An 18,702-nucleotide genomic window follows, 5' to 3' on the forward strand; every position below is an offset into this window, starting at 1 on the left:
TTATATTTATCGTCTGGTATCAGAAGCACTGTTTGCTCCTTCCCCCTTTTTGAGAATGTGAGTAAACGCATTTTTAGAATTCATTTTTAAGTAGAGTGTAGTTGGACCCTCCCCCCCCCCCCCCCTTTTCTTATTTAAAAAAAAAAAAAAAGCTCTATAATACTACAGTTTTGATAAAATTGTGAAATAGGCTTTCACGTCTCATACATTGCTTTTAGATGTTATATTTGTTTAGTTGTTATATCATTGTTTATATGTTTATTTTTTTTAGATTTGATACAGGCCATTCAGCAAAAACATGGCCTGTGTCAAGTCAACTGAAGATTTTTGTTAAAGGATATTAGAGCACTTTTGGTCTATGGTTTGAATTTTGTCTCCTCCACTGTTTATCTGCATTGTTGCTTGTGGAGAATTGTTCTTCTGTTTTTCCTTATTGAGTTTGTTAAGTAATTTGTACATGTACAAGTTTGGATGTCATATACAGAATCCAGGGGTGAAGGGGAAATTATCAACATGGGGTACCATTAAGATGGGTTATTTTACTGTTAACCCAAGTTATTAGTCACTAATGCGGCAATGTCCAAGAGCTAACTCCTTAGCGCTGAACATGCCCACTCTCTGCCCCCAAATACACTCCCAGCGCATATAGGCCCAAACTACTGTGAACACGTCATCATGTCTCGCGGTAGGCATGTGTGTGTGTTTATTGTAGCTTTGTAAAAGGGCCCCTAGGTTTCATTGCATAAAATGGGAAGTGCTGATTCAGTAAATGGTGCTCAAACATAGGCACCGGATAAAAGCTGCACAAAGTGCTATTGAAGAGCGTGAGGATTTATGCCTGTTGACACCTGGTGTAAATCCTGGCGCACAAGTTGGGCATGCAACCCCTGAATTCTGTAACACTGTCTAAATATTTTGACCTTCCCATGCCCCTCCCATGGCCACACCTCCTTTTGGGTTGCATGCAAGACAGTTTGGGCATACAGCATTATATAATATGACAGCAGATGAACACATAAATCTAAATTAGTGTTAAATTAATATAAATTGGTTGATAGCACCCATTTGACTGACTAGTTTACGCATAAATCTGGGCTCGCACACCCAAATTTGGGTGACCTTTATAGAGTCCTGTGGTTAGTTAAGCATGATGAGAAAGGGATGAGCCACCAAAACCAAAAAGCTCAAATGGGCTGTGGCACCAATATTTCACAAGGTTATTGCTCTGAGCGCCATTGAACTTTATGAGAAAACTGTACACAAAGATGAATTGCCTTAGATAAAAACAGCTAGAGTAGATGTTTCCCAGGAACCTCTGGGGGGGGGGGGGGGGGGGGGAAGCAAATTACAACAGAAATTAACTGAAATAGCATTACAAGTATCTCATTGAAGATCAAACTATTAAGAGTGCAAAAAAAAAAAAAGTATGCATGCCTGCAAGCCGGATCTTCTAGTACTGCTGCCTGCACATGAAGTGCTTCTTCTCAGGAATGGGGTAACAGTCGTAGAGCAACTATCGAAAGCAAAAGCAGAGCTGACTGGTGGACACACGGCAGAGACAGAGTAAGGATTGTTGCAAAATGGAAATGAAGGCTGAAAAAAATGGCAAGACACTGCTTTACATTAAATGGATACTACGCAAAACAACTATGAATAAATGTGATATACAAAGGCTTGTTAGTGCAGTGAACAACATCTTACATTCACCATAATTTTGGAATGCATAGCATATTTGTTGAAGCTTGAAAAAAGTATTTTAAATTAAAAATAAGATAGATGGCTACTGATTAGCCTTCAGGGTCTATCCAGTAGACAGCTTGACAATCTTAACAGCAGCAATACAATTTATTTAGAGAATATTTAGCACTGTTTAAGTTAAAAAATGAAATTGTCTATTCAACTATTGGCGTCATCAATATGCTCAAAAGAAGGCAAAGTACATTTCCCATTAATTCTATAAACATTTTTAATTTACCCAAAGAGCTAGCTGGTTCCCAGAACTTTGTGGCGAGAGCAGGATTACAATAGGTTCTATTTCTTTTCAAGCACTCCAACCCACCCCCCCACCCCCCCAAAAAAAAAAAAATTCTCAGTAATTTTCTGGAATACCTCTTTCCATTTCTGACAATTGCTTTCCTGTACTGTTTCTTTCAAACAGCTACTCATTTGGTAGGATACGTATTACTCCTTTAATGAGTTTGTTTCCCTCTTCTAAAGAAGCATAGAAAGCTGCTGGAGACTGGCTCATGGAATTCTTTCTGACCTCCAACCCTTCCATACATGTGCATCTGTGTAGCTGTGTTGTCTCTGACCAGTGGGGTAGTTGGGGGTATAGGCTTTGTGAGGTAGATGGTGGTGATGTGCTTATGGGGTCAGAAGCTGGAGTGTGACCAGGAGAATAGAGAACAGTGGAAAGAGTTTGAAAGAAGCATTTCCCTAACTGCTGTGTTTCACTGTAACTTTCTATGCAGCAGAAGCTGAACTGCTTCTCCCATAGAAATGCATTGAGCCACTGGTTAGGGGGTTTATTACTCTGGAACCCCAAGTCCAATCTAGCACATTTTCAAACTTAGTCTGGCCAATATTCAACTGGTATTTTTGTTATTGTTTTTTTTACGTTGACTAATGCTGGCTAGATTAGCCTCAGATATTCATGTCCGGGCACCAGCACTGAATATTGTGGGCTAATTTGGCTGATACTGGCTGCTGTTCCTGCATAACTTATTTTGTCTTTCAAAGCCCCCCTCCCCAACTCTCCCTCCTGACAAAGCCCTCTCCTTCCCCAAGCCTGCTGCCATGAAGACATTCCCCCCCCCCACACACACCATCTAGGTAGGTCTCCCTGGGCCTGTTTGATATTCTTGGTAGTCCATGGGGGTCATTGGGGTAGTGTAACCATATGTCCAGATTGCCCCGTACATGTCTTCTTTTTTAGGGGACTCTCGGGGGGGGGGGGGGGGGGGGGGTCTAGGTTGTTTTTACCAGCCTGCCCATTTGTCCAAATTTCTGGGCAGGAGGGCAAACTGGCGGGCCCCCCCTCACGTACCTTATCACACCCTGGTGGTCTAGTGGCCTCTTCAGAGCAGGAAAAATAACATACTCTTTTCTGCCCAGCATTGCTGGTGACCTGCTTGCTGCTGCTTCAAAATGGCTGCCAAGACTTCTGCAGCAATCTTGCGAGGTCACCACTTGAAGTCTCAGCAGCCATTTTGAAGCAGCGCCAGCAGCAAGCAGGTCAGCGGCAGTGCCAGGCAGGAAAGAATGGGCTCTTTCCTGCCCTGAAGAGGCCACTAGACCACTTGGGTGTGATAAGTTACATGAGGTGAGGCAAGATGAGGTGGATGGAGTCGTGTGGATGGGATTCATGTGGGTGGAGGGAGGGAAGGGGCTGTATAAAGAAGTGGGTGGAGGGAGGCTGGAAAAAAGTTTGGGGAGGGGGATGTACATGGGGGAGGGAAAAGGGAGAAATACAGCATATGGATAGAAGGAGGTGGAGAGGGGAAATATGCTGCTCATGGATGGGAGAGAAAGGAAAGAGGACATTCTCATGGATGTTTGCTTTTTTGGAAATGTACATCTCTTCATTTTGTATTTAGCCTACAGAAGAAAATGCATTTCTGTTACTTTACCAGTATTTTCACTGCTTATAGCATCTGACTTTCTTGGGGGGGGGGGGGGGGGTGTTAAGGAGACTGTGCAGCATAGGGGCATTGGGGGGGCAGGGTAGGTTGAGGCTGGGCTGCACTTTATTTTGTGTCTTTTTTGTCATGGCAAATATGTTAACCTCACATTAGTGGCAGGAGAGAAGTCCCCTCGCTCTTGCCCCTTGTGGCTTCCCTAAGAATATGGCTGCTACAACTTCTAGTGGCACTTCACGGTATTGCACAAAGTACTGTGAGTTGGAAGGGACAGGGTGGGGATGAAGTAGGGATAAGGACAAACATTGTCCCTATGTCATTCTCTAGTATATACTCTTACCTGCATACTAAATGGAGGGGAGGAGATTCAAAAGTGCTTACTCCACGGATAAGCATTTCCTTTGAAAACTGCCCACTGACCCCCTAATTTTATATATAGTGCTCAAAGCTTCAAATGAAAATTTGAGCATGCACCCAAATTATGTATGCAATTTGTTTAATGAGTCAATTAGGGACAATAATTGGGTACTAACAATTTTTGGTGCTAATTGGCCATAACTAGTGCATATTTACAGTCACTATTCTAAGATGGGCATGTAAATTTGTCTGTATGGATCTCAAAAGGGGCATGGGCTAAAGGAGGGGCAGGGGCATTTCTAGGATTTGTGCGTAGTGCTATAGAATTCTGGGGATCTGCGCCTACTTTAGGTGTAAGGATTTATACCAGGGTTCAGCTGGTGTAATCCTCCCACCTAAAAGTTAGGTGTGGATCCCAACACTAAACGCTGGTCTATAAATGGCGCCTAACATGGAGTGTATTTCATAGAACGGTGTTTAGCACACATTTATTTTTTGGCATCTATTTTCAGCATTGCTCTAACCTCTAACTCTACTAGCCTTCAGGGCTCTGAAACTCTGAATCACCACAGTGTAAATGCGGGGCCCGGACAGTTATATACAAATTGGCAAACTTGATGGAATACTGAACATTGTTTTCACAAAGAAGAACAAAGTATTAGCCTGCTTTATGAAACTAGTGTAAAAACAGTCTCTCTACACATGTTCTACATCAACAGACAAAATGCTCCAAGCAAAATCTACTGGAAGCTCTTATGCCAGGAGGGGAAGAACGAGCAGTGAAAAAGCTTGATCTCTCTATGAAAGATATCAGTGCAGGAAAAGGTGCTTTTGGCAATTTTGGTTTTGGTTTTAAATTAAACAAGTAAACCCATGAAAAGGGATTTTCAAACATAAAATTGCAAAGAGAATAAGCTGCAGGATGAAAGCAGTGGGCAATTTTTGTCTGGGAGATCATTAGGAGAGAAAGTGAATGAGGTGGCAGCTTCTCTTTAACTGAGCCCCCTGCTCTTCTTCTGGATTTCTATGGGTAACCCTACTAACATAGTCCAGGCAGCAGAGACACCAATATGGATTAAGAAAAAAATCTCATAAAACGAGCAATCTAAGAAAACCAAAGATGAACAAGCTACCTTTGAAAAAAAAACAAAACAAAACTATGAAACATTTCTGTTATGCAAAGTACATTCATGAAGCAGTTCTTTTGAGGCAACAGCAATTTTGGTTTCAAAATGGTCCACATCATAAATAAGTAATAGCCTATACTGCAGCAAATACTTCTTTTTTTGGAGTTATTGCTCTTAAAAAGAATTATACTTCCTTAATCATACAAAAGTATAGGGCTACAGCTAATGTATCGCTGGCAACCACACATTTCAACAGCTGGATGAACTACCCTCTAACTAGCAACGCTGAGACACAGTGCATTTAAAATAATTGCATGCCCATAATAAATAACTGTGTATTGGGGTTGATTCCATAGAGGCATATTAAAGTATTGTGCCCATGCTATGGAGTTCCAGCAAAAAACAATAGCCCATTTCAAGCTGATGCATGCAAATCGTCGCTGTGCTGCTATCTGAACTAAACGAGGCGTCTAAAGCCTGCTCCGTAAAGAAAACCTAACAATAGCATTCCTGACAGGATCACAATTATGTTCCACTTGAGAAAATTGCATTATGCTAACTGCTAGCTGATTCAAAGTTTTTAGCTTTATTAAAGAAAATCAGTTCAACGGCATTCCGACAACTGTCTTACTTCATTTCTCCACTGACGTTTAGAGGTTTGATAAGAAAATGTTGAGGTGAGAGTTATGGTAAATGGTGATTTAACAACATCAATAGTGAAATCTGAGCATGATACGGCACCATTTTCAAAGGTGATTTCCAGCTGAATGATTATATTGCCTGTCATTAATCGCCCACTTTTTTTCTCTCCATCCCTTTGGCACTCTTCTGTTGTAGTTGTTTTGTGGTTTATAAGTACGTAAGTATTGCCATACTGGGACAGACCAAAGGTCCATATCAAACCCAGCATCCTGTTTCCAACATTTGCCAATCAAAGTTACAAGTAGCATGTGAAAAGTGAGAGATGTTGAGAAATTTAACAACTTTGTGAGAAAAGCACCATTTATACCTGTCACCATAGGATCTAATGCCAAATTTGTTTCTGTACACATCCAATACCTGATTTTTGCCAAATCAAGAGACATTTTTTGTCAAAAAGAGTATAGAATTCATCAGAAATGCTTGTCATAACTTTCTGGAAAAACAAATACAAAATTTAGCATTTAACCATTGATATCTTTTTCTGAATTTTGTGCCAAAAATGAATGCAAACATTTTGTAAGGTGAATACATAAGTTCTCATGCTGAGGGAGTCTTTTACTAAAATGAATTAAGCAGTTACTGATGGAATTATCTCATGCTGTTAGCTTACAAGCATGCAAAAATTTAATGAAGTAGCACAACACTTAGGAGCAATTCTCTATGGAACCATCTAGTGTCAGGCACAGGAACGCATATAAATGGTGGTAAGTATGGAAAGTATGCATGCAGATGGAAAGTATGCGCTGTGTTTTGATAGCATGTATTTTGCAGGTGGGCATGGGCATGTGCATGGGTACAGCATGCAAGTACAAGCATATTTATAGAATTCTATAATTTATGTGCATTCTAGATTACATCTACGTACAGACATTTATACCAGCTGAAGGCCTGGTATAAGTTATTGTGCCTTAAATATAAGCGGATTTTCAGCCACTTCTGCTAGTTCTCTAAAAAGAAAAGTAGGCATCTACTTTTCTTTCTAGAACAGGCTTGAAATAGGTGCCTGCTTACCCTCTTATACTTTCAGTGTATGTGCCGATTCTCACATTGCACGCTTATGCATCACATGGACTTCACCTTGCACTAAAAGCATGTTAACTTATCATGCATTATTAATGCAAATCACTTGATGCCACCTCAATACTCAGTCAAGGAGAAAATGGCAAAGAAAGCCAATAGTAGCTGAGGAGTCTTTAGCTGACAAAAATGATAAATATGGTGAATGATGTAAGAGCTTCCTCCCATTCATTTCAGTCTTCTATCAGCTATAGCATTCAGACTGGAGGAGAATTTGTCCCAGCTGACATGTGCTGGCATTTCAACAGGCATGACAGTACTAGGACAACCCCTCATTTCAAATATGTAGTGGTAAACCGGCAGTTCAATTATTGGAGTTATTGGTGTTGATTTGAAAGTTATTAGCATCATTCATTTATTGCAAAGAATTTATGCTTCTGAGAAGACTCAGCAGTGTTCTTCTGATGAAGGCTGTTATGCCAAAACATGGCCTGTGTTGAGGACATCCAGCTGGGTCATGTATATTTTGGATGAAGAATAAACTCTCTTTGTTTCATCCATCTTCGTACTTAGTGTTCGTCCACTCCTGTGTTTTTCTTGTTGGACTTTTTTTGTGGAAATCCTTGGTTTTCTTGTGGTGTACAGTACCTCATTCCACTTCCAAGAGACCAAAGAAGCAGCCATGGGCAAATAAATGTTTACCACAAATCGCCAGAATTCACCCATGTTCAATAGCAGTACATGGAGCATTAGCTGGCTACCTACCCAAATTCAACAGTGGCCTCCTCATTGTTCTTTGGGTTTTGAGAAGGGCTCTGTGTACCTTAAAAAGGATTCCAATAACCCACATGAAGTACACAGTCATCCATGATAAATTGGTCAACGAAACTGAATTGACATGAGTGGCAGGACCTTTCCATACTGAACCATTTCCAGTTTTGATTTTTCTGAATCTGATGGTGGTAGTCCTGAAGAAGGATGTTGGCAAATTCAAGCTAATTCATACCCTGTTTTTTTTCCAGCAGGGAACTCAGTAAAACAAGTACATCCCTCCTAAGGAGTGCTCAGTACAGTAAAAAGATCCATTTTAGATACAACATAGAAATTACAATTCCATTTCTGAAAGGGTATTTCAGACCTTAAATAGCGTCCTCTGGGGTGACTCCCAGATCTACCCCAAGTAATTTGGTTCTCTGCTCCTGTTAGCATGCACCCCCTCCAGATACTTTCCAAGTGCTGGGAATGTTTTGCATTCCATCTGCATATTCCTCCCAGTGTCCTCTATGGGTGCCTCCCAGGTCCACTCTGAACCAGCTGGGTCTCTGCTCCTTCCGGCCACCTACTTGGTAGCTTTTGTTGATATCTTTATAGATTTGTGTTTTCCTTTCTCCTTTTTCCTGTGGCTCCACTACACCTTCTCTTCCTGATACTAAATCTTCCCAATAGTATTCCCCATCTCAAACCAGTACATACCTAAAGACCACACTGTCCATAGAAACATAGAAAAATGTAGGCTCATAAAGACCATATGACATATCCAGTCTGCCCATCCATGCCATGTCCCAAGCTCACTTTCCACCACTTCTACTGGGAGGCCATTCCATAAATTCACCATCCTTTCCATGAAGAAGTATTTCCTCAGGTTACTTCTGAGTATCCCCCTTTCACCTTCATCCTATGCCCCCCTCATTCCAGAGCTTCTTTTCAATTGAAAGAGAATTGCCTCCTGTGCATTTATGCTGCATAGATATTTAATGTCTCTATCATGACTCCCCTCTCCTGCCCTTCCCCCCCCCCAAAAGTATACATATTGGGATCTTTAATTCTGTCCCTATATACTTTATGAAGAAGACCACTGACCATTTTAGTAGCCGCTCTCTGGACCATCTCCATCCTATTTATCTTTTTGAAGGCACAGACTCCAGAATTGTACACTAACTAAATGAGGTCTCACTAGAGTCTTATATAGGAGCATCATCACCTCCTTTTTCCTGCTGGCCATTCTTATCCCTATGCACCCAAGCATCCTTCTAGCATAGGCGCCCAGTATAAGAGGCCTCCCCAGCTCGATCTTCTAAGCCTGCTGCTTTCTTCCTAGTATTGCCCTTCTCTTTCCCCCCATCCCACCTCCCACCTTAGGAAGTAGAAGGTTTCCTTCCCTGTCTCCTGTTGCCACCTCTGCCGTTCCTACAGTACTAAAGCTGCATGGGACCGTGGGGCTCTCTGCACGCTGCAGCTGCTGACTCCTCTGCCGGTCAACCTCCTCTGAAAGAGGAAGTTATAGCAGAGGAGGTTGGGTCGGCTAGAAGTGGTAGCTGCAGCGTGCAGAGACCCACAGTCCTACACAGCTTTGCTCTATAATTAGCGAGGCAGAAATGGCAACAGGAGGTAGGGAGCCTCTGCTTTCATAGGTACGGCTGCCGGCTGTGCTGGTCACACTCCCTCTGACATCAATTTCCTGTTCCAGATGGGGAAGTAATGGCAGAGAGCCAGCAGCCACACCTATGAAAGCAGAGGTCAGTTTGTTTGTTTTTAATTGCTGCTGCTCTTTTGAGGAGAAGCAGCAGTGGTCGGGAGGAAGGGGAAGGGAGTTCAGAGAGAGAGTAGAGGTGCTGGTTGAAAGAGGGCAAAGAGAAAGAAGGAATATTTGTTGGGGGGGAGTTAGAGAAAGAAGAGGCTAGCTGCAGGGGGATACAGAGAAGCGGGACATGTTGGCTGAAAAGGTGTGGGGGGGAGAAAGGTGGGAGAAACACTGGATATAAAAGGTGGAGAAAAAAGGGATATGCGGCATGAAAAGGGGGGGGAATAGAGGGGAGTTGCTGGATGAAAGATGGGAGAAATTCTGTCAGGAAAGAGGTAGAGAGGAAGACACTGGCTGGAAAGGGTAGGGAAAATGCTGCATGTAAAGGGTGGAGAAAAAGAGGGGAAGATGCTGTATTGAAATGAGGAGAATGGAGGAATGCTGGTGGGAAGAGAGGCTGGCTGAAAGGGATGGAGAAGATCGGGAGATACCAGATGGAAAATGGTAAAGAGGGAAAATCTGCAAAATCTGCATGGAATTGTGGCAGGAGAGGGGAGATATTGAATGGGAGGGGGAGAGAATAGAATTAGTGAAAGACTGGAGAATAAGAGGAAGGGGAATAGAAGAACTGGGCTGAGGGAAAGAGTTGTAAAGCTATAGGTAGATGCAGTAAAAGAAAGAAATTGAATAGTTTGAATAAAAGAAATTTGGACAGAGAAGTGGAAAAATAAATAGAATAAAGCTGATAGGAAAAAAAAATTAATGTTGGAGACAGATGTATTAGAGGAAATGAAGACAGGAGGAGAGAGAAATGACAAACCGCGAGAAAACCCTGTGAAGAGAGCTAAGAGAAGACAAAGGAAAGTAGAAACCAAGGACTGGGACTGATACAATGAGAAAAATTGGCCAAACAAAAGGTAAATAAGAATTTTATTTTAGAACAGTGGTGTTCCTAGGGGTGCTGACACCCGGGGCGGATCGCCGATGCGCCCCGCCCCCCAGGTGCAGCGCCCCCCCCCAATGCAGCATGACCCCCCCAGCCAAAGGACACCCCCACCCCAGCGAAAAAACCCCTCCCCCCTGGGTGCACGCCGCTGGGGAGGGTGCCGCGCGCTGGTCAGCGTCGTTCGTTTCCATGCTCCCTCTGCCCCGGCATGCGGCACCCCACCAACGGCGTGCACCCGGGGTGGACTGCCCCCCACCACCCCCCCCCTTGGTACGCCACTGTTTTAGAATACATCACTGTTCACATGGCCAATAGGAAGATGCTAGACTAAGGAGCTAGGAATGACCAAGAGCCAAGTGTTAAACTACCTGCACATAATACTACACATACTATTCTCTTTAGTATATTATATTATTTAAATTTTTTTGGTACATAATTCCCTGGAGTATACTCCGTGTGCATGATACCATCAGTTACAGAGGTACTAGGGGGAGGCAACTGGTAGGGGTTCTTCCGTACTGTGCTTAAAAATGCATCTGCTGTCCCTTTCCTGTTGATATAGGTGTTGCCCCTTAAGGTTTTTAAATTGGCCCCGCCCACCTTAGCCCCACCCACCTTAGCCTCCCCAAACAGTTGAGTCACCGACCGCCTATGCCTTTTAGCTTTCCCCATCGCCTTTTCTACCTGTTTGACCACTTTAACATCACCACATATGATCACTCCTAAGTCCCCCTCCTCTTTCATGCACAAAAGTTCTTCACCCCCTAAACTGTACCTTTCCCTTAGGTTTTTGCAGCTCAAATGCATGACCTTGCATTTTTTTTTTTTACATTAAATCTAAGCTGCCAAATTCCAGACCATTCCTCTAGCTTTGCTAAGTCCTTCCTCATGTTATCCATACCATTAGAGGTGTCTATTTTGGTATCATCCACAAAGAAGCAAACCTTACCAGACAGCCCTTCAGCGATATTGCTTACAAATATGTATTGAGTAGATTCGAATAAGCACAGCAGCCTGACAAGCTTGCAATTACAAATATGTTAAAAAGAACCGAACCAACAACTGAACCTTGCAGCACAGCACTGGCTAACATTTTCTCCAGAATGAGCTCCATTTACCACTACCCTCTGTTGCCCTCCACTCAACCAGTTCCTAACCCAATCAAGTCACTTTAGGGCCCATACCAAGGGCACTCAATATATTTATTAGTCATCTATGCAGAACCATGTCAATGGCTTTGCTAAAATCTAAATACACCATATCTAGCTCTCTCACTCGATGCAAATGAATGGCCACCCAAAGAAACCAATCAAGACCTGCCTCTAGTGAAGCCACATTGCCTCTGGTCTCAATGCTCATTAAATTATATACCTCTCATCTCCCTTCATCTTCTCTCCAAGCTGAAGAGCCCTAGCTGCTGCAGCCTTTCCTCATAGGGAAGTTGCCCCATCCCCTTTATCATTTTTGTCGTCCTTCTCTGTACCTTTTCTAATTCCACTATATATTTTTTGAGATCTAGTGACCAGACCTGCATACAGTATTCAAGGTGTGGTCACACCATGCAGAGATACAAAGATAAAATAACATCCTCATTTTTGTTTTCCATTCCTTTCCTAATACCACCTAACATTTTATTTGCTTTCTTCACCACCACTGCAGAGGATTTCAACATATTGTCAAAGATGACAACTAGATCCTTTTCCTGGTCGGTGACTCCTAATGTGGAACCTTGCATCACATAGCTATAGTTAGGGTTTTTTTTTCCCACATGCATCACTTTGCACTTGCTTAGTCCCTTAAGGCTGTCCTCCTTCCACGGGTGTAACCTCATAGGGTGACACCCCGACCTTGAGCAAGCTATGTCCTGTCCTAAAACTTTGCTTACAGGCCAGACTCCCCACCCTGCCAGAAACTGACTCCTTCACCAGTTATTATGAGTGGGGCAATGACTGCTGCTTATTTCTAGCCCAATGTTAAGATGGTGATTCAGGATCCCTGCTCTCCTTCTTCTGGTCACTTGGCAGGGACTTGCAGGTAAGCAAAGACCCCTCTAAAGTGCAAATCATCATTTTTATCTCCTCCCCCTCTGCACTCTTCCATATCATGGCACTACCTTTCTGCATTTTATTTCAAACTGCTCCCCTTGGGCTAGGTTTCCTCCAAATCAGGGACCTTCCAGTCACTCCCCCCCCCCCCCCCCCCCCCCCCCCCCCCCCCGTGACTCTCTGCGAGGACTCTATTTCTTAATAATCCCCATATAATGGGGAAATTACACAAACAATAAACATAACGTCAACATTTCATTACCCCACTCTCCACCTTCACAGCTAGACGTATCGCACTAGGGGCCCTGTTTACTAAGCCGTGCTAGAGGCACGTTAGCATTTTTAGCACACACTAAGCATAATATTCCTATGGGCATCTACATGGTTAGCACATGCTAAAAACACTAATTGCACCTTAGTAAAAAGGGCCTTAGCTGGTCCCTCCCTTCCAAATGCTCATTCACAGCCTCAATGCGGCGCCGTGGTGTCGCACAAACATGCACAAACTCCATGGCAGTAATGAATATGAGCCAAAAACTTTTAAATGGCTTCACAGAGCCTAACAAATCACCACCATGCTTTTTCACATTACTGACCCACCCAACTTCTTCACTGCCATACCAGCTGAGACCTTCAATCACCTAAACAAACCATAAATTCCCCTTGGAGAAGGTAGGGTGGGGAAAATGGCCCAAAACTGCACCTTCTCCTACCCGCTCCCTCCCTCACACTGACCCTTCCCGTCCAAACCCAGCATTCTAAGTTACCTGTCAACCACTCGGAAGCCACCTATCCCTTACCTAATATCCAATCCCTGCCATATCCCCCCTCCCAAAACCATTGCCTTAAACTATCCTTGCATCTACTTTAATCCTACTATTTCCCTTCCCACTATTTCCTACCCAAACCAAGCCTTTCATACCTTTTCCTACCCCCTGACCTACCCCCTCCTTTTCCATAGAACATTTTCAATCGTGCCCCCCCCCCCCCCCATTTTATAAAGACACATAGGCATCCATGTTGTCTGTACGATATAGGTGCTTTTCTAGGTTTATACCAATAAAATACGAAGCTACTACAAAAATCACACTGTGTTAACTCTACATGCTCCAAATTTGTCTCCACCCAAGCACATTATACCAGGTTATCAGTAACATGGTTATATATCATATTCTTAAATGGCTCCTATTACATTCATTTCACTCCCTTTATTAGTTTTGCCTTTCACATTTGTCATCCAGATGGTCTTAAAATAAGTTCAATGCCAGTTCTGCAGAATTTTATGATATTCTTCTGGTGCCTTCTCCATAGTTTTTGTTGTTGAGTTTTTTTTTGCACTCTCATGTAGCCTCTGGGATGAATTTTTCCCTCCGTACCACCTGTCATTAATTTAAGAATATTTTTACATTGTGTATCATCAGCAGGTTTAGTACCATCTGTTATATATCCTCACGACTTTCATAAAAAGTTACCTTTCCTTCTTGACTTCTTATTTAGCACAACATATTCCAACAAATCAAATGTTATCAAATGTAGCAAGGGATTCTCCTGAGTGTGTGTGTAAATATATATATATATATATATATATAAATAAAAGAGAGAGAGAGAGATGCCTATTATACCTATCGCCAATTATTTTATTGTTGTACTGGGCAGTTTATCATTTTATTTCCATTTTTTAAACAAGTATATTTTCCTATCTTTATGAATTTTATTATAATTGCAGAAGCTCTGGTATTAGCAACAATATAAAACTTGGCAGCACCCAGCATATAGTATCAGCAAATAAATGCAAGACTGATACCGTCTTAAATATAGTTCTACACAAGCCAGGAAAACCGGCACATTATGCACCTAAAACAACAAAATAAGACCATATTAACTTTTGCTTTTCGGCCACTGCACCTACCTATCTTGCATGGTTTACTGTGCCGTACACCCCAGCCCATCTACTGTGATCTCTTAATGATTATAAACTGGTTATCCCAAGCCCAAAATCCGCCCACCTTTTTTTTATTAAGCCACATACTTTCTTTTTTTGACACCCACTTTATGGAATGATATCCCAAAATCACTATATTCCAAGCAATCCTACCAGAAGGGAGCGATAGGAAGAGCAGATGGCATGGGTAGGCAGACAGGATAGGCTATATGGCCTTTATCTGCCTACATTTTTCTATTTTTCTAAGTTTGTCAGGTTTCATGACCCACTTTTTCTGATGATCTTATGGGTAACCCCACAAAATTATGGTTCTCTCTTGTCGTGACCTGGCAGGAATAGTCTGCGCTTATGGATAGCCAGAACAGCAACGGCAGTGGAATATTTTACTCAATTTCTTCTTGAGTGTAAGTATAATTGGATCTGTCCTAGTTTGGATTGTACTTCTTTGATTAGTTGTACATCAGTTTAACTTGTATGTTCTGTAAAAGTGGTTAAGTAAATACTAATAAAACCAATCAATAAATCATGAAAAGCTTTTAGGAAAATTGAGTGAGCAAACTGGGCTTCTACAGTTCCCTGTATAGAGACTTCATTGTAGCAGAATACTTCCCTTTAGTCACTCACAGAACTCAAGACAAACTCAAGAAATACAAACACAACCTGAAATAAAAACTTCAAATAGTCAATGTTTGGAGTAAACTGTTATTACTTCGTCGATGACAGAGTTAACTTTTTGTCAGTCCTCAAGGTTTTTGCCCCTCTATATGCATGCCTGGAAGGTACTGTCAGGGGTTTAATATCAATAGGCTGAAGGTTAATCCCCAAAGTCAATGGCTATATGGGTAACCAATGATGGTTCTGGGAGACCACGCTTATCACCATCACTTCTTGAATCTCTGGTAGACTGTTAAAATCTTGGGCTTTCACCTAAACTTTATGCTATCATTTGAAGTTAAAATTGCCAGAGCAGTTAGATCATGGTTCTTTAGCCTTAGGAAGCAAAGGTATAAACTAATTCCATCTTTATCAAAAGAGTCATGAGAACACCATTGCACTCACTGATACTCAGTTGTCTTCATTATGGAAATGTTTTTACAAATCGACAAATAACCAGCTTAAACCCTCTGCAAACATACAAAATATAGCTATCAAATTACTTCATATAATGCTAAAAGATACAATTCTATTATGCCATTACTTGTCTAGCTACACCCCAGATTTATTTTTTTGCCTAAAAGTCATAAAACATATCCTCACCTCCTGGTTGTGGAGATGGACTAGGGTGACGTAACCCGGGTCTCACCCATCCACTAACTCTGGTCCTGGGCCACAAGCAAAACTTACATGCAGTTCTTTTCTCTCAGGCCACTCTTACCATACTCATCAGTTCCAGGTCATTTTGAAGTCAAGCTTGGGAGTGAGTCAATGGTCCAGAATAGCAATCCGGAAACTGGGAGTAAACCTTAGTCTGTTTCCAGCTTCTACTCAACCCTTCAGTCCAGGGACCACACAGTACTCCCGAGGGCTTTATAGAAACAAATCTTTATTGGAAAAATACTGCAACAGGTAGCAACTGCAGATCCAACTTAAACTAAAAACATCCACTTATTGTCAACCCAGTCCAATTTCATCTGTTGCTCTGCTTGAGAGGTCCATTACCACTCTACCTCTTGGATTACTTACAGGGAACTCTTAAGCTTGGGGCTATGTACATACATACAAGGCTCCTGTACTATTCAATTCTTCTGTTGCTCTGCTTGAGAGCTCCCTTACCACTCTGCATCTTGGGTTACTTACAGGGCACCTTGAGCTTAGGGCTATATACATAAATACAAGGCTCCTGTCCCTCCCATCCTGTAGACTTTATTCCCAAATGTTGTACTCCTCTCCTCTGTATTAAGCCATCTGTGTGGGTTCAGACATCTCCTCTGTCTGACTCTCCACCAGCGGTGACCGCTCTCTTGATCCACCCTGGACCTTGGCTGTCCCTAGTTCTGGTCCTCTGCTCCTGGGCCTTCTTCCTACCCACCTGTAGCACATAAATTCCTGGTTGCCACTTTATGGAGCCACAGCCTGCCTCTTGCAACCAATGGGTCTCAATTCCACTACGCCCCTTCTCTCCTTCAGGTCAATAGCAGGGGATGTGCAAGCAATTTAAGACTTGCAAGCAGCAAAAGATCCTTATTGGTATGGTCTCTTTCCACACAGTTACAAGCTATTAATGAAAAACTAGCAGAAATGTTGCAAAATGTAGCTGGGCAGGCTCAAGAATTAGATTCATTAAAACAAGTTTTTATTGAAGAGGACTCTCTGAAATTGGCTTAGTAATGTGGAGAAATGTCATTAAAGATTCTGTGGACATGCACAGGAAATTAGAGAATTTGGAGAATGTTGTGCGCAAGAAAAATCTCAGTGTATTGAACTTTCAATGTGTGCCTAATTTTTCCCCACAAGATTTGTTCAAGAACTTTTTGAACATGACTCCTAAAATTCCAGCAGAGAATATTCCACCTATAGCTAAGGAGTTCTATCTCCCTTCAGCAAGGAAAAGAGTTTCCTTGCATTTGCAGTCTTCTCAGGTATCAATGTAAAAGCTTGCATTTGACTCAAGTTTCTGTAAAGATCAGATTCCGTTGGATCTCATATAACTGCAACACTGCTTGTAACATTAGCAGGTGAATCGAATAGATACTGGTTTTTGCAAATGTTTTTCAGAGTTAAGGGCTGTGTTTATAAGAACTTTCATATACAGATTTTTCCGGATGTTTCTAAGTTAACACAGAAAAGGCGGCAACAGATTTTGCTGCTTCGTCCAAAAATCAGCAACTTGGTGGTCTTTTTTTCCTCCCTGTTTTCCTTGTAAATTTTGATTAAAATTGAAGGCCAGAATTTTATATTTTTTTGATCTACAGCAAATGACAGTGTTTGTTACTAATAGAATGTCTACTGTTCCTCATGATACAGAGACAGGGTATTTTTTCCGAGAATAAATAAGGCAGTGTTTCATTGGAAAGCCTATTCCCTTTTTTTTTTTTACCTCCTGATTTATGTATGACTTTGTCCCCCCCCCCCCCCCCCCTAATTGTGGGCTGGTGGGAGAAGTAGTGTTATTTAATGTAATATTGTGGTGTATATTTTTGTCTTTCTAGACTGCATTATGATACACTTCTTTCTTTTCTTAGCAAGTTCATACTAGCTAAGAAAAGAAAGAAGTAATTATATGATTATTATGTGAAATTCATAAATAAAATAGAAAAGGAGCTGTAGAAGTCCCTCTAATTGAAATTCACCAGCGCATTCATATTATTCATGGTGATGACTGTTGATGTTTTTGATTCATTACAATATTTACATTTAAACAAAAGCTATAGAAGTGGAGGCACTGCGTTTCATTCAACCCTCAAAAATATTCCCCCATATTCTATATATGACTCCTAAAGTTGTGTATGCAGTTTAATTGGTTAACAAGCGAACCAGCACCAATAATTGGTCACTAACGAGCAATTATTGGTGCTAATTAGACTTCATTCATATTCTGTGAAGTGGTGCACATAAATTCTAACATGCAGATCTCAAAAGGGGGTGTGGCCATGGGAGGGGCATGGGCAGTTCATGGGCATAAGTATATAAGTATTGCCATATTGGGACAGACCAAAGATTCATCAAGCCCAGCGTCCTGTTTCCAACAGTGACCAATCCAGGTCACAAATACCTGGCAAGATCCCAAAAAAGTTCAATACATTTTATGCTGCTTATCCCAGAAATTAGTAGTTGATTTTCCACAAGTCCATTTTAATAATAGTCTATGGACTTTTCCTTTGGGAAGCGATCCAAACCTTTTTTAAACCCTGCTAAGCTACCCGCCTTTACCACCTTCTCTGGCAACGAATTCCAGAGTTTAATTACACATTGAGTGAAGAAATATTTTCTCCGATTCGTTTTAAATTTACTACTTTGTAGCTTTATTGCATGTCCCCTATTCCTAGTATTTTTGGAAAGAGTAAATCAACGATTCACGTCTACCCATTCCACTCCACTCATTATTTTATAGACCTCTATCATATCTCCCCTCAGCCATCTTTTCTCCAAGCTGAAGTGCCGCAGCCGCTACAGCCCTTCCTCATAGGGAAGTCGTCCCATCCCCTTTATCATTTTGGCCGCCTTTCACTGTACCTTTTCTAATTCCACTATATCTCTTTTGAGATGCGGTAACCAAAACTGAACACAATATTCGAGGTGCGGTTGCACCATAGAGTGATATAAAGGCATTATAACATCCTCATTTTTGTTTTCCATTCCTTTCCTAATAATATCTAAATGTTCTATTTGCTTTCTTAGCCGCCGCAGCACACTGAGCAGAGGGTTTCAACGTATCATCGACGACAATGGCAAGATCCTTTTCTTGGT

General features: G+C 41.8%; 1 protein-coding gene across 8 annotated transcripts in view; it reads right to left on the bottom strand.

The window, feature by feature from the left end:
• Positions 1–18,702, bottom strand: part of LOC115463267 (spindle assembly abnormal protein 6 homolog) — a 177,491-nt gene that overhangs the window by 30,048 nt on the left and 128,741 nt on the right. For 6 of the 8 annotated variants that reach the window (XM_030193625.1, XM_030193624.1, XM_030193621.1 and 3 more), the window contains one exon: positions 1,435–1,593. The exons of 1 other annotated variant lie outside the window; for it this stretch is intronic. In XM_030193625.1, coding sequence (XP_030049485.1) covers positions 1,435–1,593 — 159 coding nt within the window. Of the gene's footprint in view, positions 1–1,434; positions 1,594–13,648; positions 13,733–18,702 lie in introns of those variants that run through there. One more of the 8 variants, XM_030193629.1, reaches the window with a different exon arrangement.

The sequence above is a fragment of the Microcaecilia unicolor genome, chromosome 2, assembly GCF_901765095.1.
Source record: "Microcaecilia unicolor chromosome 2, aMicUni1.1, whole genome shotgun sequence".
Classification (NCBI taxonomy): domain Eukaryota; kingdom Metazoa; phylum Chordata; class Amphibia; order Gymnophiona; family Siphonopidae; genus Microcaecilia; species Microcaecilia unicolor.